At 47.2% G+C, this 24,156-nt stretch overlaps 1 protein-coding gene across 3 annotated transcripts in view; it reads right to left on the minus strand.

Annotated features, from left to right (window-relative positions):
- The window catches only part of AFAP1L2 (actin filament associated protein 1 like 2), a 64,037-nt gene that overhangs the window by 14,469 nt on the left and 25,412 nt on the right, over positions 1–24,156 (minus strand). For 2 of the 3 annotated variants that reach the window (XM_068688664.1, XM_068688665.1), the window contains 4 exons: positions 11,476–11,604; positions 10,867–10,944; positions 6,200–6,291; positions 2,521–2,611 (listed from right to left, as the gene is read on the minus strand). In XM_068688664.1, the coding sequence (XP_068544765.1) occupies positions 2,521–2,611; positions 6,200–6,291; positions 10,867–10,944; positions 11,476–11,604 (390 nt within the window). Of the gene's footprint in view, positions 1–813; positions 1,117–2,520; positions 2,612–6,199; positions 6,292–10,866; positions 10,945–11,475; positions 11,605–24,156 lie in introns of those variants that run through there. The other variant, XM_068688666.1, reaches the window with a different exon arrangement.

Below are 24,156 nucleotides of genomic sequence, written 5' to 3' on the forward strand. Positions count from 1 at the left end.
TCGGCAGGCACCAGTCACGTTGCCCCTTCCATTTTCACTCTGTCTCTTATCACAGCCTGCACTTATGCAAATACAGCGGAGGAAGGGAACGGTAACGGTTTAACACCTCTCGGTCTGGGAGGAAAAGGAAGCAGCAGCGCTTGCTGAAGCCGTACGGTGAAGGCAGAGGCATCCCCAGCGGAGAGGCGGGGATGATGACGATGAAAGAGGAACCCCAAGACCCAAGGGTCTCTCCTGCCCGTTTCATTTTAATTAGTTCACCCACAGTTTGTTACACTGTTTGCAGTCCCACCTCTGATGATGCACAAACCCTCTATCTCCTCAGCCCATCTGGAGGCTTGCTTTGATGTCCTTTCTTGGCAGCGCGCTCCCTAATTTTACTAGTGTTCCTATTTTTGTTTAATTTCGCTACGCCCATTTGCTTGGAGAGCCAAGGGTGTCTTCCAAGGCTCACGCTGTCAGCAACACCACGAGCAGCTCCCTGCTCTGCCAGCCTGCAGGGGTGAGCAGCGAGGTCTCAGAGGGTGCTGGGGTCACACTTCAGCATACGTGGCCAGAAGAGCCCTGGGCAAACCCATACGTGTTCCCACCACCCTTTAGCAATGCCAGCCACACTGAGGTCTCCAAGCAGTTGCTGGCAACGAGCATCACTCCCTGTAAGCAGGTACTGCAGGGTGCTATTGCCTGTCTGTCCCTACTCCTCCTTCCCACTCACCCCAACGAGCCCCCTGACACACGAATTTACCAAAAAACAAGAGATTCCCAGCAGCACAGTGCTCTCTCCCTTCCCACACAAATTCCCTTGAGAGGTACCTGCGTTGCAGCACGCAGGCGCTTTGTGCAGAAGGGACCTGCTGGGGCCTGCAGAGGGCACGGGTGGTGCCGCGTTCACGGGTGGTAAAGGCACCACACGCCGTGGCAGCACTGTCTGGGCTTGCACATCCCATCTCTGTGCCCTTCTCGGGCTTGGATCTCTGCTTTTTGCTGCGATGCTGCACTTGGTGGTGCCTGGCATCACTGTCTGGGCTTGGAGACAAAAGGGTTTCACCTCGCTAGCTCCTGACACGCAGCCCAGTGGCGGTGGCCACCCACCCCCTTCTCTTCCTGCTGCTCTCCTCCCTGCAGGCACCCAGGTCTGGCTTTTTCAGGACACCCTTGTTTAAAGCACACGCTGCAGCTGCACCCCGTTAGCACCACACCACAGGGCCAAGGTCAGTGCCTGGTGCTTTCGCTCAGGGCAAGCTGCAGCGTGCTCTGCGTTTAGAGGCGTGAAACACCAAGCCTGCTGGTCAAACAGTTGCTAACAGCAGCCACAGACAGCACCGCCAGCCCCCACAAACACCTTGTTTTGACAGTGCTCCCATCACGTGGGGATCTTCTCTTCTACCACACTTGCAGGCTGTGATCTCCGGGTGCCTTAGGTCTCCAACTGGCCCTGCTGGGTGTATTTGCATCTCTGAACAGCACTGAAAATCCTAAGCCTGGATGATACCAGGGACCCACACTGAGCTATGAGCCACCCCAGTGTGTGAGGGGGACATGCTGCTGCAAGGATACCCACATAAAACCAGCCCCAGGTGGCTTCAAGCAGGGCCACGGGAGTTTTACCGCCTGGTATTGCACACCAGGGCTGTGGAGTGCTCAGCTTCTCTCATGGACAGCTCTGATTCAACAGCCGAGAGCTTTGATCCAAATCCCACTTTTATCCCTAGCTCTCACTTCTCTGCTTGCCTCAACTCCTCCTGCTCAGATCTACCCTGTGCCACGTGCACGGCTGCACCCTGCAGTCAATGGTGCTGAGCTGAGAGCTGCCTCTCCTGCAGTGCGGTATCATCTCCATCATTCAGACTCAAATGGCTCCTACAGCAATGACAAGATCAGCTGCTACCAGATCGGAGGGTGGTAATCTCTCATAAAGGGTAGTCCCGAAAAGAAGGACGCACGAAGAAGGACATTACCGGGACACGGGCGTGAGTGAGCGTGCACAGCGAATCCACGCCGTCCCCTCACATGATGGGTGGCTTTTAGAACAAGCTTACAAATAGTTTAACAACCCAAAGAGACAGAGCTGAGTAAATAGTCAATTATAAAACCTGTTACAGCAGCTAACAGGTCAGAGTCATCAATTTTGAGCCCCAAAGGGACAAACAGAGCAGCAGGACATAAATGCAAGCCACCACAGCTTCACCACTTCCGAATGGAAACCAGCATTTGACTAGAGCCCATCTTCCAGAAAACCATCAAGACAATGAGAATCCACAATGACTTAAAATATTTTACAATGATGTCATATTAACCCAGACACACTACTTATTTCTAAAGTAAACTTAAAACTTTGAGTAACTCATTAGACTTTTCTTTTCAGCTGGCATTAGACCTATGATATTACATGTGACCAGAATCAGAAGGCAAAATCTGTCTCATAAGCTGTAAGAATTGTATGTTTTTAGTGTAATTTTCTCATAAACCTCAAGTCGTCCGTCTCACACATAACCCCCCAGACAGTTAGCTGTGATATACCGTTTAGAGAGACATCACATGGCTCGGCCTCTTCATAATATCCTTCTGGGGATTCGATCTTGGGGACCAAAGGTTGTTTTGTTTCAGGAATCTGCAGAATAAGTAACAAAAAAAATACATAAAAAAAAAGAAGCATGATTTAAGGTAAAAACAGATGCCTGAAAACAATGGGGCATCCTTTCTGTAGCACTAAAACATATTCTAGAGTTTTTATGTAAACAAGCTGAGATGACAGGGAAGAAAAATTATTAGTCTGGTGAAGGTTTCCAGTTAAAGTAGAAAGTTCTCCGAAATTACTGCATAATTGCATCATAAATATTACTTTCTTTAATTTTGCTGAAAGCCCTGGAAGGATGGACTTGTACATTTCCCCATAAGCAGCAGCTCCAGCCTGTTGGCCTTATCATGAACTGGGACTTGTGCCTGCCACGCTGACCCCTCCCAGGCTGCTCCTCGGAAGGGGACGATCCTCTGAGCTACCGATTGCCTTCACAAGGAAGCAGTGGGGTGGACACTTGGTGCAATTCTGGCTTTACACTCGAAAGCACAGCCTGAGCACCCACGGGTCATATCTCTAAGTCTGGCAGATAGCAAACCATTGGCTAAAAATCTCTGTTTCAGGAAATATTAGGAATCTTTAATTGTGCTCTGAGCAAAAAAAAAAATAAATAAAAAATGAAGGAAATGGATAAACAACACTGATGGAAAATAAGTCTTTAAAAGGAGTCCAAGTGTGGAAAATCCCTGTGGTGCCTGCCAAACCCCTCCCTAAACACAAGTAAAGGCAGGCAGGAAAAACAGTGCCTTGATCCTTTAGAAATACCAACACATGACAAAAAAAAAAGGGGGGAAGCTAAGAAACAACCTTTTTACTTCTCAAGTAATTCACATGGCTGTTGAACGTGGTACAGCAGAGCCGGAGATAACAGTTGGATGGGCCCTTAGCTTACAATTTTCCCCAAAACACGTGGCATCCCCCCTCTCCCATCACAACCCAAAACAGCATCCCCTCGTTCCCCAGCAAGGTTTCCCCACTCCTCACCCAGGCCATAGCACCCCCAGCCATCTGACAGCGCTATGCTCCAGCTCACACCGCTCCTGCTGCCTTCGGACCGAGACAGGACATTCAGTGCATGGGGGTAAAACCCCACGCCTCCCAGGAGGGCAGGCAGAAGAGCCGGCCTCTCTCTGCAGACACAATACTGAAGGTCACGGATCATGCATGGCCCTTCATGCTGGACCATGGTAATTGCTCCAGGTGGCCTTGAGCATCACGGCATAGTCTAAGGAAGGTTAATTCCCTCTGCAGGTCACGCCAGCACCATCAAATGGAGGTTCAAAACTGTTCCCCCTGCCCTGGATATGTCCACCAAAGGGTGCTGCTGTCCAGAAGCAGATAGGAAGCTTTGAAGGAAAAGATTTTCTGGCTAACTGCCCTTGATAAGAGATGTCACTGAGCCCATGGGAGCTATGTACCCTGCCCATGCTGGCCAACAATCCTGCTCCCACACGGGTGAGCTGCACACTTGTCACCTTTTCAGGTGTCTTGGATGAAGGCACCTCCTGACATGGGACTGCCAGCTGCTGTGAGCAGGCTCTGAGCTTGCTTCCCATGGCCACACAGGACATGCTGTCAGAAAACACTTGCCTCCAAACACTTCGAGGTTTAGGAACTTGTACTAATGTGTTAAATTCAAGAAACAAGAACAACCAGTCCAAAGCTTTCCTTAATCCCTTCCCCGGCCCGGATTATGTCTGTAATTGTCATCTGCGGTGGCCTTGTGCGTGTAGCCAGCTCACATTGTGTTATGACCATAAACAAATTGCCTACACAAAGAAAGGCTGTGGGTTTTCTGACACTATCCCAGGAGTGTCAGGGAAAGGGTGGGGGGAAGGGGCTGCTCTGTTTTGCTTCCTACAGACAATGGAATCCAACGGGGAATAGGTGGGACTGAGCCTCAGCTGCCCCAGAAGTCATTTTTTTTTCCTCTTTTTTTTTTTTTTTTTCCCCCAAAGACGTGGAGTTGCTTTGTCTTTATCTGAAATCAAAGAGCATATGCTGCTGCGTTATCTCAGCCGGGCTGGCCCTCGCAGCACATTTGTCTCTTGCATTACAACACAGCGGAGCACGCAAACGAAACCATCTCGGGAGTCCGTGCCTGCGCCCTGCCACCTCCCGGGCAGGCAGCTGCAAGAAGAGGCAGAACACAGAGAGCTGCCAGGGCTACCGGAGGATGGAAGGACCCTGACACCTGAGCTATAGCCCGTGGGACTTAGTGCTTCAAGGCTACTTTGGGACAAAACCAAAGAAATGAGTAGGACCCAGCTGGGTCACCCTCTGTTGCCACAGTTCTTGAAATATTAAGTACCTCTGAGTGCTCAGATCTCTTTGCAGCCAACTCTGCTGATACTTCTCGGATGCTTACAGCGAGGAAGCACCTGACTGCTTTATGTGAGTGAGGTTCACTCCACCAGCAAGCAAAGGTAGCTCCCAGCACAGGCAGCTGGCCTGCGAGCACAGCCTGACCTTGTCAGCTACAGTTGAAAACAGCTTTTCCTAATTTCCTCATTTAATTTTTCGGTTGCCCTATCAGAAAGATGTAGCACTCTTTAGAGCCACCCCATAACACTTGACACAGCACCAGATGCTCAGGACAGGAGCTCCCAGGGGAGGCCAGCAGATATCAGCAGATCAGCTGGCAGCATCCCAGGGGCTTACCCAGGAGCGGCAGTGAGCTGAGCTGTTTGGGGAAAATGCTTGGGGTGCTGGATTCCTTGGGGTCTTCCTACAAAAGTAGTCCCTGCAGTGAGTAGCTAGCTCTGCCATTCCTTTTCCCAAGACAATGTATGTAAAAAAAAATGTTTTTAATTTTCTGGATTTTCTTTGAAGTGGCTTTTGAAAATTCATCATCAACCAGCTGCAAGGATAGGGAAAAGGCCACCCCAGCAGAGCAGTGGCCCCTCCTGCCCAGCTTACAGATGCAAATGTGCAGGAGCTGTCCTGCTAAAGCACACAGCCTATCCTAGGCTGAAGTCCTGGGGACTCCACCTGTGCCCAGGGAAGGAACAGGTTCTCCTCTGGGGTCACGGATGCACCATCCTTCCCTCCTCCATGTCCCCTCCACATACACTCCCTGGCCTCCTTTCCTTTCACATCCCCAAATCCCAGCTGCTGCAATTCCCACGTCAGACCAACAACAGAACAGCCACAATCTCTCGAGGACAGCTGGGCCGGCTTTCTGGCATGGGGACAAAATCCCACTGGAAGCTGACCATGTAAAACTGTACCCTCGCAAGATTTACAGCTCTCCTATGGATGGATCCAAAGGAATGTTCTTTTGTAGTTTTTTGAAGCAAGCCCTCAGCAAGCTGGAGCACAGTGCCTGGGGTCTTGCACCTCTGAGTATCAAAAGCAGTGAGAAAATGGGCTCTGTGGGGCTGTACAGACCCATGTTGCCTTTTCCAACCACTTTTCCCCTGGCCTGGGGCAGGAAACTAATACACTGGGGAGACCCTAGTTGATTATGTATATATTTATATATAGAGAGAGATTTATTAAAGTTCTGTCCGTTTGGCTGTGCTGCACACTGTGTAATAAAAGTGGCCCCGAAGCCTTCAGGGGCTGATGTCCCCAGGCTGAGTGCTGGGCAGTGAACAGCGGAGGTTTTGTAACACCTACCTTTGGAGGGGGCAGCTCCGGCAGGCTCTTCTGAGGAGGGGATGAATGCAGTCCCAGGTCTCCATTGGTCAAGGAGGTTCTCCCATCCAGTGCTGCAAGCCAGAAACACAATTATATCGATGACATGTGGCATTTCCCAGCAAACGGCTACCCGGGAGGTGCAGGAACAGCGAGGTGCTATTTTGGTAGGAAGCAGAATGATAATTACAGGCAGCACTGCGGGGTGACCATGTCACTTTGGGCTAAGTTCAGGACTGTGGCACTAGGAGACCCAGCAAAAGAACCCGCCTCTGCCTTTTGGGCATGGTTTTTTCCTTCTGGAAGGAAAACTGTGAAGCCCAAACCCATTGGGTTGGGCTGGGCTGCACAACAGTTCAAAGCCAGCCAAGAACAGTAATTTAATTGCTATTGAATCTACCAGCTGAGGAAGAGATGCTCTTGAAGCAGCAGAAGCCAAACATGTGAAAGGGCATATGGCAGCAGAACTGCTCCAGGCAGTCAGCCTCTGCCTCTGGAAAGTCAGATTTTCCAAGCAGCTGAATGCAGAGTGATTCAGTAGCTGGGGGACATACGGAAAGCTCAGAACACTTGTGTGCAGTCCCTCTTCCCCACCACAGAACTCCTGGGTGGCCTCAATCAAGTCCCCTGATCCCACGACCTCCAAGACAGAGAAATGCATTAATGCTCAGGAACAAGTGGGAGCCAGGCACCCGCCAGCCAAAAAATTAAGGACGTTGAAGGCATTATTCTGTGCGGTGGGGGAAGTCCCCTTTCACACAGTGTCTCTTAGCAAATACTCCGGGAAGAATGAGGCTAAGATGCCCAGATATTGCAGGTCCCGTAGATTAAGCAAGGGAATTAGGTCCAAAATCTGCACTGAGCTGGTGCTCTGGGCCCTGTAGTCACCTGCTAGTGCTGCAGCCACGCTCCTCAGGCATACACAGAAACCACCACGGCTCGCGCAATGCCCAGCAGCAGTTAGCACTGTGCTCAGAAGGCACTGGCATGAACTTTGCTGCATACTTCTGGGTTTCAAAAATAGAAGCTGGAAACCACATTACTTTGTTCCAGTCTGGGGCTCGGAAGCCACAATGATAGCTCTGCCCCAGGCTGCAGCAAGCTCGCGGCCAGATGGATGCAGGAAAGCAAAACACATCTCTCAAGTCAAATTGCTCCCTCTTAGACAGGTCTCCTGGTCATCAGCACCAGCCAGCTATCGTGGACGCTCGTGGACTGATGGACACCAAATGCACCACACAACTGGGACTGAGGGATGCCCTGTCAGGTTCCAGGTGACAGTAAAGCAGCACAGGATGGGGACTTCAGCCTCGGTCCTCACCCTGCTGGAGACCAGCCCTTTCCTGTGGACACAAGCCCACATGCTCCAGCTGAGGAACACAGCAGGATGCAATGGAGCTTTGATTTTCAGGTTCTGCACAGAAAGAACAACCTCCTCTAACCTTCTTCCTGACAGGGCTCCTGGGGGATGTTTTGGGGTTTTCCGTTCTGAGGTTTCAAAGGGTACCTATCGCTGTGCCCAGCTGCCAGCAAGGGGGAACTGTGACTGATATGCTCGGTTCCTGCACTGGAAACAAGTCTTGCTCAGGCTTGTGAACCCCAACAGGCCTCCATGTGACAGCGCCTTGAACAGGGCAGCTCATTCATAATAGAGCACCCGGTGAGTGCTCACAGCCGTGACCATGAACAAAGAGGGTACAGCCCTAGAGCAGGTGGCCATTGAAATTCCTCATGGGGAAATAACGAATCACATCACAGGTTGAGAGCAATTCGATAAGAATTTGAAGTCTAACTACAAGCCAATCCATTTATCATCTTACACAAATAACATCAGAGAAAGCCTAATTTGAGCTCTCCCTGCTGAAGCAGAGGGCTGCATGGCATCCCCTTGGGCAGGGATGCCTCTCAAGTTTACTCCAAGAGATCCTTACTAACTACGCTTGTTGATGAGTGGAGCTTCAATTTTTAAAGACACCTGATTTTTGTTAAGATTTAGCAATTTAATATGCAGTGGACCACTCACTGTGACTCTTGTCATCACAACGAATTAATGATATCAATCTACTTACCATAATAAACCAAACTGACATCCCTGCCCATGATGGGGGGTAGGACTAGATGATCTTTAAGGTCCCTTCCAACTCAAGCCATGCTATGATTCTATGAAACTGCTGCTATATCATTAAAACCATCCATGAGTTGGATATCTCCTGCGACAGGAACCTGCACCTAATGTATGCTCTTGGTATGAAGAGTCCACACATGTGCTGTACCTACCCCTTCCTTCTCCTGCTATAGCCATCAGTGTCATAGACCACAAAATTGTTCCTTTTTTGGGGGGGGAAGAGGGGTGTTCTAGGCAAGCATTAACACTTTGCAGATGTCTTCTGATAAAGGTGCCTCTCTAATACCTGGAATTTGAAGTGCATTTAGAAGGAAAGGAAGAAAAAATAGGCAAAACACCAGCTAAAATTCACATTGGTACTAACTGTTTGTTATTTATCTGTGCTTTCTGCTCTTTGTGAAAGTGAATCACTGGTGATATTTGGGATAAAGATGACAGGGTGCACCACAAGGAGCCCTACACTGTGCATCAGGCCCACCTCCCCAAATCCTGCATCTCTTGCTCTCTCTGGTGGCTTTCAGAAGACAGCATTCAGCTTTCGAAAGGACGCCATGGACTTGCAGGGTAGAAACTTGCTGTATTTCTCAAATAAATGAAATCAAGCAAATGATGGTGCCTTCTTCACTCATTGCAGTGAATTCAACTTCTGTGCCATAAGGTGGTATCTCAAAATAAGAGTACAGTTCAGCTTAAATTCTTACTGACAGAACTGGAAGCAGATACAGTGAGCAGTGAAATATGTCATTTATTTGGGTTTTGTTTTTATAGAAACTGCATTTTTATGGAGTTTAGAGGCTGGTGTATTATCATATCAAGAAGCATTTCACCCTGTGCTGCTAGAGTACACCCAAGGTGGTGAATAAAACCTGCAGGGGATGAGAGGTCCCACTGACCTCAGCCACAGAAGTGTGGTCACCACATCCCACCAAAGGACTGTGATGAAGCACAAAGCTGCAGCAGATAAAGAGGATAAAGGGAGCTGCATAATCCCTTGGGGATCTACATCACGCTCCCTAGCACCCGTGGGCACTACAGCCCCTTCCACCTGCTAAGCCTGAACCTACAGGTCCCCCCACTGACCAAGCACGCACAGACCTCACCATGCCGTGACAGAGACAGGCTCAGGGCTGTACACCCAGATGCAGCTATGGCTAAGATCCCGCACATGTGTCTGACTGACTGCATTTCCAAATAACCCAGAAGTTTTACTTGGAATAAGGAAGTTGCTGAAAACAGAGAAAGCGAGAAACGCCAGGTCCCACAGGGAGGGACTGAGTGGCTAGGCTCACAGCCCTGATCAGGAAAAGTCTGAAATAGAAGAAGCAACTCTAAAAATAAATTGTCTGAAATAAATTGTCCCTGAGTTTCAGCATGGTCAATAAGTGCAAGCCTTGTTTCATCCACCTAAACAAGAACTTATATAAAGAGGTATTTCTGTTGCCACTCAGCTACTGGGAGCTACCAGGAGGCTGTGCAATCCTGTTATGGAGCATTACAGCATTACCCAGAGGACCCTGTCCAGGGATCATGTTGAGGCTACATGCGTAATCCGGGAGGACATCCTGTCTCCCTGGGTATTTAAAATTAATCTAAATTCAGCTGCAGGTAGTTGTTTTTTTTGTTGTTGTTTTTGTTTATGTTTTTTCAAACCAAACCAAAACCAAAACTAACCAACCAAACCAACTACACAAACAAACAAGAAAAAGAAAAACACACACAAAAAAACACAACTGAAAACAGAGCTGGCCTAACTACTGAAGGATCAGCAAGTCAACAGCAGGCTGCACTGAGGCGTCCTCTTGTTTATTTGGACTGAAAACTTTGGGGCTGGGTTTGCCTCTGACTACAAGTGCTTTAAGAAGATGCGTGTCAGCAGTAATTCGCTCCACACAATTATCAAAAACAGCCTTTGTGATGAACTTCAAAGAGCACGGCTACTTTTAAAGAATTATGTTCTTTGACACACTACAAATTTGAAACTTGGGAAATCTAAATTAGAAATTAATGAGGTTTGATTTCTTGGCTTGTACCCTGCAGAACTCGAGGAACCCCCCAGGAGACAAAGCTGCTCTGCCCATGCAGCTGGTGCAGACCATGCCTGGGAGTTCACTGCACTAGGTTGTGACAACTCGGACCCTATGGGCTACTGAAAAGCAACACACGAAAGAGAACATGCTTTCAGGGGCTCAAAAAGGTGAAGTGACTTATTTCATGGCCAAAGGAAACGCAACAGCTTCCTTAAATATTTCAGGCACTGGAATTGCAAGCCTTAGAAGGCAACATTTTAATCCCAAAATAATGCCCTCCAAAGTGCTACTTCCAGGAATAACTTCAGTGTTGGCAAGGACCACGATTTCCAAAGGAATGTAATGAAAACGGCAGTCCTTCCACACCATCAACTGCTTCAGCTCTCAGAGCTGCCAGAGAGACCACCACTGGTCTCAGGAAAGAAAGGCTCTAGTAGCCACACGAACCCTCACCACCCTGTTAGGTATGAGGCACCCAGCAATCTTAAATTCCCTACCTTTGTCTTGTTTCTCCTGGTCACCCTGCTGTTTGTTGACAGTCACTTTGTTCATGTAGATATATTCTTCATCGCCACCTGCAACCAAAGGGAAAAGCGAAGCCTTTATCCACCCTCTGCTTTCCCATTGCTCATTTTTTCACAAAGACGGATGTAAGAAGTGGCTTTGCTGAGTGCACGTGGGGGACAGCATGTTTGTTGAGGCAATGTGCAGAAAAAAAAAAAAAGAAAACCAATAATAAAAAGCAGAAAAAATAAATGCTGTATAGCCAGGAAATTCCATAAGTTAAAATTTCTACTTAAACACTAACTTAGCCAAACAGTACATCCTGTGTATCTTACAAAGTGGATTAAATAAACTTAAGGTTTAATAAGGAAAACAGAAAGGATCAGGAATCTTGGGAATCCTTTGCTTGTAAAGCTGGACACATAACTAGAGTAATTTTACATAAACAATTAGAGGTCACTGAAAAAATAATCTGTTTCATTTTCTCCTTTTAATTTTCTCGTCTCCCTTCCCTGCCAACCTCCAAGAAAACAGTGCTTCAGGACCCCATAGGGGTTCCCACGTGAGCCCACCACCCCATCTTCAGCTTTCCCTGCCCGTACCGCTGGTCTTGGTGTACACCCGCAGCAGGTCGGAGAGGAAGCTCTTCTTCACAAGAGCGGTGCTGCTCAAGTTCTCCTTGTCCAGGATCCTCAGAAAATCTTCCAGTTCATTGAGCAGCTGCTCGAGAGCTACGGCAGAAACAGAGACAACTGTTAGCAAAGCAGTTTGGTGGCATTTCAAAAGAGAACAAACATTGATTGTTTTCCATTTTTCTCCATTTTTTTCTGCTCAGGAATAATTCATATTTACTTTTCTAGCTTGAACCCTCCCTCTATTTTTTAAAAGAAAGCTCCAAATTCCATTAGCTTGTTCATAAACCACTAAAATCCCAGGTAAACACCTACACTTCCTTCTATAGGACCTTTTGCTCAAGATGACAAAAGCCTAGAGGGATTTTGAGCAATAGGGCTGGGACTACACAAAAGCAGCTAGCAAGATCTTGCCACTTGAATCCCCAAACATAATTGAAACATCACTGCAATTAGTCTATCAAAGACCTTGCTTTTTGGTTCCTATTTTCAGGCTTGCTCCTTATTTCTCCATAACAATTCGAAAACATCCACATGCTATGTGCCAAATATTCATCTCCCCTCAAAAAATACAGAAAAAAAAAAAAGGAAAAAATAAAAGGACATCAAAAATCCATGATTCAGTAACTTCTCAAGCCATCTTGCTTGGGTGCTGCCCAGTGCTGTGTGTACCATGTGGAACTGAAGATAAACCCAAGGCTGAGCAGCATCCCAGACAGCCTTCAGGAAAACCTGCCGCACCGATGCCATCCCTTCACACCCACAGCAATAGGTTTGTTTTCCTTCTGAGGAGCTGCTGCTCAGCTCTGCCACTGACAGGGCTCACGCTGAAGCAACAGGCGTTTAATTGCTTGCTTTTGTTTGCTCTGAAATTTATCATGGGCTAATTAGCAGCGGTGGCAGGAGCCTGCTCCGCAGAGGAAATAACAGGGTGTTATGTGGAGAGAGGAAGCGCAGCACAAGAATGACAGCGTGTGGGAAAAGTAGGGAAAAACCAACTTCGTCTCTTCCTCCGGCTGGGAGGCTCCCTGCTCACTTCCCTCCATCACTCCCTGATGCCAACGACCTGCAGGGAAGGTGATGGAAGGCTGAAAAGCTTGGGTTTACCACTGCCAGGCTGCGGATCCTTCGCACGCCATCAAGGAACGTGGGGCTGTGACGTGCGGGTTATTTAACTGGGGCAACGTGCCCTTCCCTTTACTTGCAGCAGTTTCCTGCTTCATGTTCCCACGTGAATCACAGTGCACAGCAGTGAACTAGAAAAGTGTTAATGTTTCAGTTCTGCAGGGCAAAGCACACATATTGACCCTAAGTGCTACCACCTCCAGTCTCATCACCAATATTTGTGCAGGAAAGAGCTGTCACCTTCTTACTGCCCTGTCTTTACCCAGCTGCTGACCCTTCCTCAGGTGAATACTTGTTAGAAGAGGGAAAAATAAAGCATAAATTACTCTACACTGTGAGGCTTTGTGTTGTTAGCCATTAATTCAAAATCATGCTACAGCTCTCAAACTGTATTAACCTTCACTAGCCTGACTCTAAAACAGTCTCACAAGTCCAGATCAATTGATAATATGAAACTGGATGAAACTGCTAAATTCTAGCACTTCACACTTTATTTTATACCCTCTATATCCAATTAATTCTCTTCCGGTCTTATTTAGGACCAGTATGAAATAAAAAATGCCTGTCCCATGATGCATTAACTTGAATGCTTTTGTTGGCTGCTTGTTTGCCCAGATATAACCCACTGCTAACTAGAAAAAGTAAAAATGATTTCAAGAAACAATAGCATTTTTAATAAGCTACAATGAAACAGGTAGCATTTGGTGACAATATTAGATGTCATTGATAAGTGTCACTTAGCAATGAACTGTGAGCATTTTGTGTCAAACACGCTTATAACCTGCTTCTCTCAGACGTCAAGGAACCTGCTTCTCCTAAGTTTAAGGAAACTCCACTGGGGCAAAACCCAGTCTTATATACCCCCCTCATCCATTACAGTGGTGCGCTTCCAAAAACCTGAACTGAGGTCGGTTCTGGCTGAAGTCAGGACTAAACCTATGTTCCTATTCATCTGTCCTAGGAACAGGACATTTGTGTGTACCAAAAGAAACAGCTCAAAAAAACACTTAATCTTAATTTGAATCTTCAGAAGTGGGTCAGCTCCCCCAGCTGCCTGCGCAGCAGTCACGATACTGCATTTGCAGGGAAGGGGGGATAATTCCCTCCTCCACCCCCATGACTGCAGAAAATGCCTTTATTCTTCTCCCAGGCATCCACAGCTAGCATACACACAGGACCCGGCTCTTGTGAATAACACAGCCCATACAGTAGGTTACATTTTCCAGCCCACCAAAGCTGAATTCAGGCTTCCAGTGACTCAAAGCAACTCATTTAGGATGTGATCCTGGGGCCACCGAGGTCAGTGGAAAGACTCTGTCAGACTTCAAGGGATTCAGCCTTTAGGGACTCAAGAGAGATTCATTTTGCTCTTCTTCAGCAAGAAGCAGCATATAAACCATCTGCTTCTATAAAAGTTTCTCTTTCATCTCAGCTGGACATTCCCTATCCAAACCTGATACCTGCAAAAATAAACTGCCATTGAAATGAATGTGACCATTCATTCTCTCATATCAGAAGAAGAACAAACTAAAACTCATCAGAGTGATGAATGTGAGAAAGAAGAAGGATGAATAAGAAGAGGCTCCATAAGATCCTTTCTGCAAGCAAGAATCACAGCAGGTCACAGCAGGTCAATAGGACTAAAAACAGTTGAGAGCCCATGTATGTCAAACCATCTCAGGATCTGGAATGCTGGAAACCACTGCTTGACCTCAGCTAAAGACCTGTCGTGCTGTGGTGATGAAGTATTGAACATACTCATGGCGGAACCAGGTTGGTGGTTATCCAAAGCAGCCTGAAACAAATGGCTCTCCCTCCAAGCTGCATTGTTTTGCTCTCCTTATTTTAGCAGTTTAGAACTCAGAGCATATAAAGCCAGACTCTGCGTGGCAGTAGCTACAGATGCAAGGAACACAATTGCAAAATCAAAAGCTGTGCGCAGCAGAATGAGATGTCAGAAGTAGACAGAAGCTGGAGTCACAAGGCAGTGCAATTCTCAAAGATGACTTTGAGAAACCTCCTTGCACATCTGCATTGCTCTTCTCAACTCTCATAGCACTTCATTGTAACCCCCAAGTACAATGTGACCCTTCTAGTAACCCTTCTACCTGTCTACCTCTATCAGAAGGACTACCTCAAATAAATATTTCCATGTCAAAAATTCCGCCTTATTTATGAAAAACAGATTACTTCTAAGGCTAAGAACAGAGAAACCAATGCCCAGAAGAATTAAAAGATTTAGCCACGGTCACTGTGGAAACCCCTACTGAAGCCAGTCCTCCCAAGCCCCAGGACAGGATACTCCATCTCCTTACAAATTTTGGCCAAAAATATGGAGTACATTAGATAGCACAACAGAATTAATATCATGCTCTTCTTCATGGCCACAGGCTTCAGTCATTGAATACTACCATGAGGATTTCTCAGTATGAGATGAAGAGAGCAGTCAATGCACGGAATTTGACTGATTTCAGTGATGACTGTCACCAAAAGTACAATACTTTAAAATACATACAAATCTCACATCTTTGCCGGTATAGGAAGACTTGCAGAGCAGGGGCTACAACCAGAACCGTCACCACCCTACATGATCTTAAATGGAGGGTGAGGGATGTTCTCTCTTTTTTTACTCAAAGACAATGAAACCCTTTTTACAGAAACTCCTGGGCAGCCCTCTGACCACAGAAGATGCTCTCTGTATGAAGGTTGGAAATTCGGTTGCAGCAATAAGCAAAGAATTACTTGAAACACAACTGATCTGTTTCGACGTCAATTCAGTGGCAGTCAGAGAGCGCTGAAAAGGGCTTCTTTTGGCTCTCTTCTATGGCCTTTCTTTACAGACAAAGTCCCTTGCATTGCAGCAGTATCTGTCCTAGTTCATGTGAAGCTAGAGCCAAAAATGCAGCAGCTTGCAAAGCTTCCATTGAGGAAGCACATTCCTCGCAATGGAGCTGCCAATTTTGCCTGACACCAAGGTCACTGAAAGGTAAATGACCATAAAACTAGATTATAAAAGCCATTCCTTCCAATAACCACTGATCTTTGTCATTTTGCTACAATAACAACCTATGTCTACATCTAATTACTTCATGTCTTGGCCTTATGAGGAAATGGAAAGACAGACTCAGAATGAACTTTCATTCAAGTGTTTTAGTAACCACTGGGCAGGATTATATTAGACCTTTTAATCTAAATTCAATTATTTATTTTATCAAGGTAGAGGGGCCCCAGCCAATAGACAAAGGACTGTAAGAAGAGACATACTGAATGATAAATTCTTTCCTCTCCCGAGATGAGAGGATAATAAGGAGTACCCTTTACCACCAGAAAACTCGGGCATGCAGCAATGAGAGTGATTTGCCCATGGATATGGGCTTCTCCTCCAGCAGGTCCACAATACAACCTGGCTTCCCTGTGTCCCAGCCCACCCTTCCCTGAACCTTGGCATGTGAAGGAGATTCCCAGCTCCACACCCCATTTCAGGCTCCCCACATGCTATGAGTGTCTGTGGGCACACAACATGCACCCTGAAGATGGAGGGGGTACCCCACAACACGGTGGCCCACAGAGAGCAATGATTTTCGCTTTTTTTTTTTTTTTTTTGCTCTGGTTCCTCATCCCCCATCAATAGGGCAGCTGAGAGTGGAGGGGCCTGGCAGGCACAGAGGCAGCATTCAGAGGGCTGAACAGCGAGCGCTGTCAGCCGAGCCACAGCACTGTCCCCAGCCTCCTCGGGCCTCGCTCAGGCTGACGTCGCCCCTGATGACAGCCAGCAGGCCTCTCTTATGGCTCTGAGGAAAGGCAGATGTGGTGACAGTGACAGCTGTAGAGGCTGGATGACCCCTGCGTGGGGCTGCCTTCCAAAACAGCAGAGCAGACCCTTCCTCAGGCCAGCCGGCCCTCCCCACGTGGCTGGCCTCAGTGCCTTGAAGAGGGGCAGCAAAGACAAGGCCACCATGACGCCTTGGCCCTCCTGTAGTGGTTACCCCTCTGCTGTGGCACACTCAGAGGACGTGTGACAGGAGCTGGTGTGGCTCCAGCACACCAAAGTTCACCAGGCTGATGAGCAGAAGGCAGACAAACATGGACTCAAGGGTGCCAGCTCGGTTTTCATCGTCACTAAGCAGGCTCCACTGCCCTCGCTGGCACCTGCACTGACTGGCCAGCCTTTCTGCCTCTAGCTTTTCACGGGAAAATAAAATAAATAAATAAATAATGAAAAAAAAAAAAGCTCAACCCAGCGTTGGCCAGATGAAACTCCTCCATTTTACACAAAAGAGCATTTCATAAATATTTGTAGAAAAAAAAGAAGTCTCCCCACAGCAAAATGTGAAGTGCTGTGTTTATCAAAGGAAAAGAAGAAGGAAAAAAACAACACCAGGCTTCCAGTAAACAGCGAACTTTCTCGTTAAACAATCACTGCTAGATTAAAAAAAAAAAAAAAAGTAAAAAAAGAAAAAACGCACACAAAACTGAGGCGAGCCTCTTCTCTTAAATAGGAAAACTGTAAAATTAGTGAACTCCTACCACATTTTCTCTATTAAGCCTGCTGTGTCAGACTATTATGACCAGTCACAAAGCTGTCTGATTTTCAGACATAATGAGTGCTCACAAGGAAGAAAGAAATAAAAAAACCCAGACTGCTTCTATTGATGCACCTAAAATCCAGCACCGCCTGGCTTCACACTCCAGTCGGGACCATTAGGCTCGTCTTTGTCGCAAAGTATGAATCATGGAAGGAGAGAGGCAAACAATGTGTCTGGTGGGTTGTGGGCTGTGAACTGCACAGATGAACCCAACCAGCTCTGCGTGGGCTGCTCTGGAAGTTGGAACAAGCCTCGCATTGAGAAGCAGCAGCTCTAACCTAGGAACCCTGAACTTTAACAAAACAGCAGCAGAAAACGCACACAAAGCTTTTCAGTTTGCTGAGCAAACAACAGGCTTCTCTTCACTCTGCTGGGAGATGAGAAACAGCATCCAAGAAAAATTAAGAAAAAAAGAAGGAAGAGAGAAGAGAAGCAAAACATGAAAATTACTGTGTCATAAGGAGCTTTACTAAGCAATCTCATATTTTAGTGCCGTATTGCTTTATTACATGCAATATAGGGTAGATGAATGAAAATTCAGGGGCTATACAGTGACATCTTTCTTTGTAAAGTGTCTCAGTCTTTCCATGAGAGACCAATTGGTGACTCATTGGAGGTCTCACACTGGCAAACAAATTGGTTGGCTGACATCTGAAAGAAGCCAGTCTCCTCCCTGTGTAACATACCCTATTAGCAGGGTGCCCATCAGCCTCAAGAAGTCCCTGATGTATTACCAGGCTATGGACTGCACAACTGTGCTCAGGTGCTTAGCGATGCGAGTAGCATTAGCACAAAACCACGATGGGATGTGGGGTTGTTTGGACTGTCACCATGAGAAGTGTTGCACCCTCAGCATACCAGGTCATGTATCACTTGCCTAACATGGTAACTTGCTGGGGCAGGACAGAGCTAGGAAACATCAGGGAAGCAAATAAGGAAAGATCAGCACAGTGGCCAAGAGGGTAAGTTGAGATTAAACCTAATTGGCATGGACATCAACTGAAAAAATATGGACTAAGTCAGGCAGGGCAGGATGTTAAAGAAGGTCTTCTTTCTAAGATAAATATCCCCAAGAGCAGGCTGTAGCAGGCTCCCTTCCCAACACGGAGGAAAACAATCTCAACAATTTCTACAAATCAGAAATTTGCTGCCAAGCCCCATAGCCTCCTACACTGGCGTTACACAGAGACATAACTTCCTCTAAAGCTGCCATCACTGACTCCTTTCTCTTCCCACAGTCCTTTCTCCTGTAGTTTCTCCCTGCTACTTCTGCTAAGATTTAGGGTTCTTTTTTTCCTTTCTTGTGAAGTTTTGCTCTCTTTTCCCTCTCTCAATCTTTAGAAGACTCAGACTCTGTGCAGCTCCTTTATTATGGGGAGCTGGTTACCACCTGACCTGTAACTCAAAAAGGACATCCATTGTTTGCTATCTAATGTAATGTATAGCTCTATCCAGGAAGGGGCTACTTAGAGGCATTCAACCAAAGGAAAAGGTTTTCAAGGAAAAAAACATAAAAATAAAAACACACAAAGATCTCAACTACAAGATAAATTTCGACATTGCTCTAATCCAGCGCAATGAGCATTTTACAGTCACTCACTCATCCCAAACACGTTCTTTTCTCCCTTGGTGCAATGTTTGTTCCATGGAAGTGGCAATGTGTACTCCTGCACCTCAGCTGAGGGCCTGGGCACTGCTGGGGGAAAACGTTTCTCTACTGCAGCCAGAAACCGATTCCCAAAAGCAGACTTCCTCTTGAAGAAGGAACAGAGCCAGGTTGGGCTGCTGTAGCTCATGGGAGAGAAGGTCTTGAAGCAATTCCTCAGATAGGGAAAATTATTATTGTTGAAATACCACAGCAGACCTTGCATCATTCTTATCCATCACTCTGCATGGCTATATCCAGAGGAAAGCACATCCCCATCCCTGCCTTACAGAACAGCAGGCACACTGCTGTCCGAATGCCTCCCAGAGCCCTGGCCACAGGATCCCTCTTTCCCATACAAAAAGGAAGCCTGGTATACCACACTCACAAAGCAGCAACTGGGAAAACGCAAGGCCCTGGAGAGATTAGCTATCACAATGATGGTGAACGACAGCCCTGGAACAACACCCCACGCTTTGTACCACATCAATACAAATGAAGGAGGTTAACTGCCAAAAGTACTTGGAGATGGATTTCTCTCTCGCAGGCAAGACACAAATTAAAGGAAGCTGCCAGATATGCAGAGGGTTTGTGTGTGTTTGTTTTTTAATGGAGGACATGCACACACACATACACATACCCTCGTATCAAAGCATTTTCCCACCACTCTCTGTTGATTTAATGGCATCATTCCTCCAACAAACAATAGAAACATAACAGAAGGGGAAGAGAATTATGTTTGAGAAAGCAAAAGCAAGAGCTCTGGGGTCAGAAAGAAAGACAGACACAGAGCCCTGGCGTCCCCACTCTTTCCCTGCTGTTTCCTCTGCAGCAAGGACTCTTCGAGCTGTGCCGGCAGCCTTCATGGCCTGGGCTGAGCCTGTGCTTCTGCAGCTGAGTTGCTGAATGACTGCACAAGACTATTGCAAAAACAGGGGAAAAACAGGTTTTAAGAGTATCCTGAAATATATCAGGGTAGGCTGGTGGAGGCTACAGCAACATCATCACTGATTGCTATGTTTCTTTCTTAACAATCTTGCTCAATCCCTTTTCCAAACATTTCATACCGTCCTTATCCATCCTCTTCAGGGGAATCACAGAGCCTAAATATGGGGCGGGAGTGTGTCCCCGAGGCACTGAGCAGTGGGGATGCAGCAATGTGCATATCAGAGACTTTTTCTGGAATCCCACTGCATAATCACCAGCAGGCAAAACCACTCCAAAATGAAGATAATTAAAAATAAATAAATAAATAATAAAAATCTACAGACATCACCCAAGCTCACCCCTTTGCTAACAACAGCAAGCTGATGTTTACTAAACTTTAGTTTAGGGTCAATAGGTGTGGAAGTGCGTAGGAATGACCAAGCGGTACTTCCTCCTGCCCTGAGTCACCAGAGCTCAGCAAGCCTCTCCCAGCAGGGCCCCAACATCTGAGCATGGGAGGCCACAGCTCCCACCTGCCTGCAGAAGGTGTCCCGAGGACAGGGCTGGATGACATCTGTATTCATCTCCCCCACCTCGGACCTGACGTGTCGCTGAATTTGGGGTGGAAGAGCTGCACCCCAGGAGCACACGTCTCCTGTTAGCTGTGGATTACCGAAGCAGCTGGGCACCACATGAGCCATTTCAAGACATGTGAGCCCTGCAGGGAAACAGCAATGTTGTCCGAATGCTGCAGTGATGCTCTAGAAACAGGGGCTCTGCTCTGCTTCAAACCCCAAACATCGCTTTCACCACTCACCAGGTTTTCAAATGAAGTTCAAGTTTTTGTGACCATTTGACATCTGTGTTGTTAATTCATATATTGCCCAAGAAATTGCCAAATGTGTTTTCCTAGTAGAGCCTACCCGTCCAATGCTCACAAAAACAAGTGTCAGCTGCCTTGGGGAAAACAAGTGTCACCCACAGGGAGCCTCAGAAGCCTCTCCCAAGCCTCCCAATTTACGCAATGGCTACACACACGTTACTCGTCCAACACAGCTCTCCTTCACTGTGTGAAAGAAACGTGCCCTGCTAAAATACAGGTGACTATCAATGCCTCGGGGCAAAATGGTGACACAGTACTTCCCACAACAAGCCAGGAGCATACCGGGGTGAGTGACCCAGTAACGTGCCAGCCAGCACGGGTCAGGATGCCAGCGCCACGATGACTGCCGGAGCTGGGCGCTGCTGCACGAGGAGCTGCAACGTGAGCTCCTGCTGTCTCCCCATGGATCCAGGCCCCACGTGCTGTGATGGTCAGATCCACGGAGAAGGGATCAAAGAAGCCCAGAATTGACCCCACTACCCTACCAATAGCTATAAGGTCTCTCCAGAGCCTTCTCTGCTTCAGGATGAACCCCAGCTCCCACAGCCTGTCTTTGCAGGGGAGGTGCTCCAGCCCCTTGATCATCTTTGTGGCCTCTTCTGGACTTGCTCCAACAGGTCCATGCCCTTCTTGTGCTGGGGGCCCCAGAGCTGAACACAGGACTCCAGGTGGGGTCTCACAAGAGCAGAGCAGAGGGGGACGATCACCTCCCTCACCCTGCTGGCCACGCTGCTTTTGGGTGCAGCCCACAGTACGGCTGGCTTTATGGGCTGCAAGCACTCATTGCTGGCTCATGTTGAGCTTCACATCAACCACCACCCAGGTCAAATTCACCCAGATGTACAGAGGGGCGAGGAGCTCAGGACAAGGTAGCCCTACTGTACCTCTGCCTTCTTCCCCAGCAGGGCCCCACAGGAGCCCAGGGGGCTGAGGTGGCAGAGCACAAGGACAAAGAGTGGCCTTTTTACTTCCCAAGAAAACTTGAAAACTTTTCCCTTTTTATTCTGACTGTGAGGCATGGGAAATGAAAGACAGCTCTCAAACCAGAAAAACAACCATTTACCGGATAAAAAAGATTTTCTTACTTTGTCTGTCTTGTACTTTGTTTACATGAACGAGAGCCAGTTATCCAGAGTGGGAACAATACGCTGAATTAAATCTCCGAAACCCATTACATAAATATGCCGAAGGTATTGCTAATCCTATCACGGATTTAAGAGTTAGATTGTTATTTTCATTTACCATTTCAGCAGAAAATCCATGACAAGAAACTGCTGATAGACAAGATCAGGCCCTTCCAGCAAATTCAGCTTCCTTGGAACTTCTCTGCGCTCGTGTTTGACTCCTTAATCTCCCTCGTAACAGACCTCTGAGAGATCCCTGTAGCTGGGCTGTAATTTACCCAGTCTGGCATTTCTCTTTTCTTAGCATTATTGCCAATAAGAAGTTATGTGATCCTCAGGAACTTCCCCTGCCCACCTGGGATATTTGGGGAGCACTTGAGGGGTCACGCGGGGGACCAAAGGGAGCAGCGCGAGTAGGAAGCAGCACTTTGGCCAGGACCCACCCGTGCTGCCCTTGCTCCAAGCTGTGTTTTCTATCCCAAAGGTGAACATAACACAGTTAAATGTTGGCACTAATGAATTAATAGCTTTTAATGAAAGTAATAACTTGAAGGAAGTCTTATTCTACCGTGAGGTGCAGCCTGGCCAGCACACTGCTTGGCCTCCGGTGCTGGAACCAATTCAGTCAAGGACATGATTAGCATCTCGCAAGCAGGAACTGCCCTTGAGATAGTTTTCTAATGCTCACAGTCATAAAGAGAAACACATCCTCAAAACCACTGGTGAGTGAGCTGCAACTAAAGCAGCAGAGCCCCAGTTTTGCAGAGGAGGTACCAAAAACCAGTGGCCATTCGATGTGCTGATGGTCCAGAGAAAGGGATGTCAACGAGAAGAGCACTGGGCTGTGTTGTGCTCCAGATCTCCCCCTCACCACATTGCTTTGCTCACTTGTCCAGGGAGCACTTGGGATACTGCTTAGGGAGGGATTTTCTCATTTGCTGTCTGCTGTTCCTGTCTCACAAAGGCTGTCCAACCCCTCGCAGCTGCACCAGCCCTTTCCCACGCAGGCTGCCACTGCAAATTCACTCAACCTGTTGCCTCTCTCTCCTTCCATCAATTTCCAGCCCCAAAGGCGAAGCTGAGGCAGCCAGGGAACACAAAGCCACAGAGCCTTTAAATCTTCTTGGGTTAGGGAAAATATGAGGATTGTTTCTGTTGTGGTTTGTTGAAGCTTCATTTGTTTTATTGCTACCTGCTTGTCCAGGCTTTCTAAGCAGCAGAGAGGCAGGTGAAGGAATGCGAAGACAAATGACTAGGAAAACACTGCCCATTTTTAGGGCTAGGCCTCCATTATTGCAGAATTAACTGAAAACAATAAAGTGATTTTTTTTTTTTTAATGAAGTAAAAAGCAGTTTTTATTTCACACATTTGTTTCAGCAGAAAAAGAAGAGAAGGACAGGAGCTGGGTGGGGAGGTTGGACCCACCAAGACAGGGCCTCTTGCCATTACCTCCAAGGGGGCAGGCAGGTTCAAACCCCTCCCCTGCCTAAAAGGATATGAATTTGTCCTTTAGCTCTGCCTCTCTGCTAGTTTGGGACCAAACTATAAACCTGCATTTTGCAACACTTCTTAAGTTCTTCAGGTAATTCTAAACACTTCCTAAAACACTTCAGGTCCCACTAACATGAGAAAGGATGTTGTGCAATTAAATATTTTTCAGAAGTGGACATTTTTCCTTATCCACCCTTCACCACAGGCAACCTTAGGCCCAAACCCAAAGCTTCGGTGATGGGGCTGGTTTTCTAAGCCTCACCAAGGATACACACCCAGCACTGGTTAACACTCAGATGCTGGCTTCACTGAGGCAATTTTTCCTCTCAGCACACATTACTGTGCCCATACCTTGGCTATCTTGCTCTGATTTCTCTGCCCTATTTAGGTGGCAGCTGGGACTTGCAGGCATACCCAAGGCATGCTACCTTTCTTGCATGAGTCAGCAGCAAGAAACAGGAGAGCTGTTATCTGTAATTGAAAAAGAATTAAGCGATTTTGAAGACCAGGAGTGTTTTGGACTAGTTAGCTGACTGACAGCAGGAGCACTTCAGAAAAGGCTGCATTATGAAAAACAGACTTCAAAAGGAGAAGTGACAAGGGCCAGAGTGTTTATGGTGCCTGAGGAAGTCATTACAATTTAAAAGGATACGGATTGGGCAAGTACACTATGCTAAGAAAGCTGATCTACTGCCAAAAAAAGTTTCTTTTAGCTTTCCCATTGCTCCCCAGCCTGTCAGAAATGCAGCTTCATGAACACCTGCATTTCAAAACATTTTTACAGAAACGCCTTGCAACTGCTGAAAAGCTGAGGAAGACACCACCGTGAAGAACTAGATGCCTCCTGCTCCCATTTTTCTTTTCACCTT

The sequence above is a fragment of the Anas acuta genome, chromosome 7, assembly GCF_963932015.1.
Source record: "Anas acuta chromosome 7, bAnaAcu1.1, whole genome shotgun sequence".
In the NCBI taxonomy this organism is placed as follows: Eukaryota; Metazoa; Chordata; class Aves; order Anseriformes; family Anatidae; genus Anas; species Anas acuta.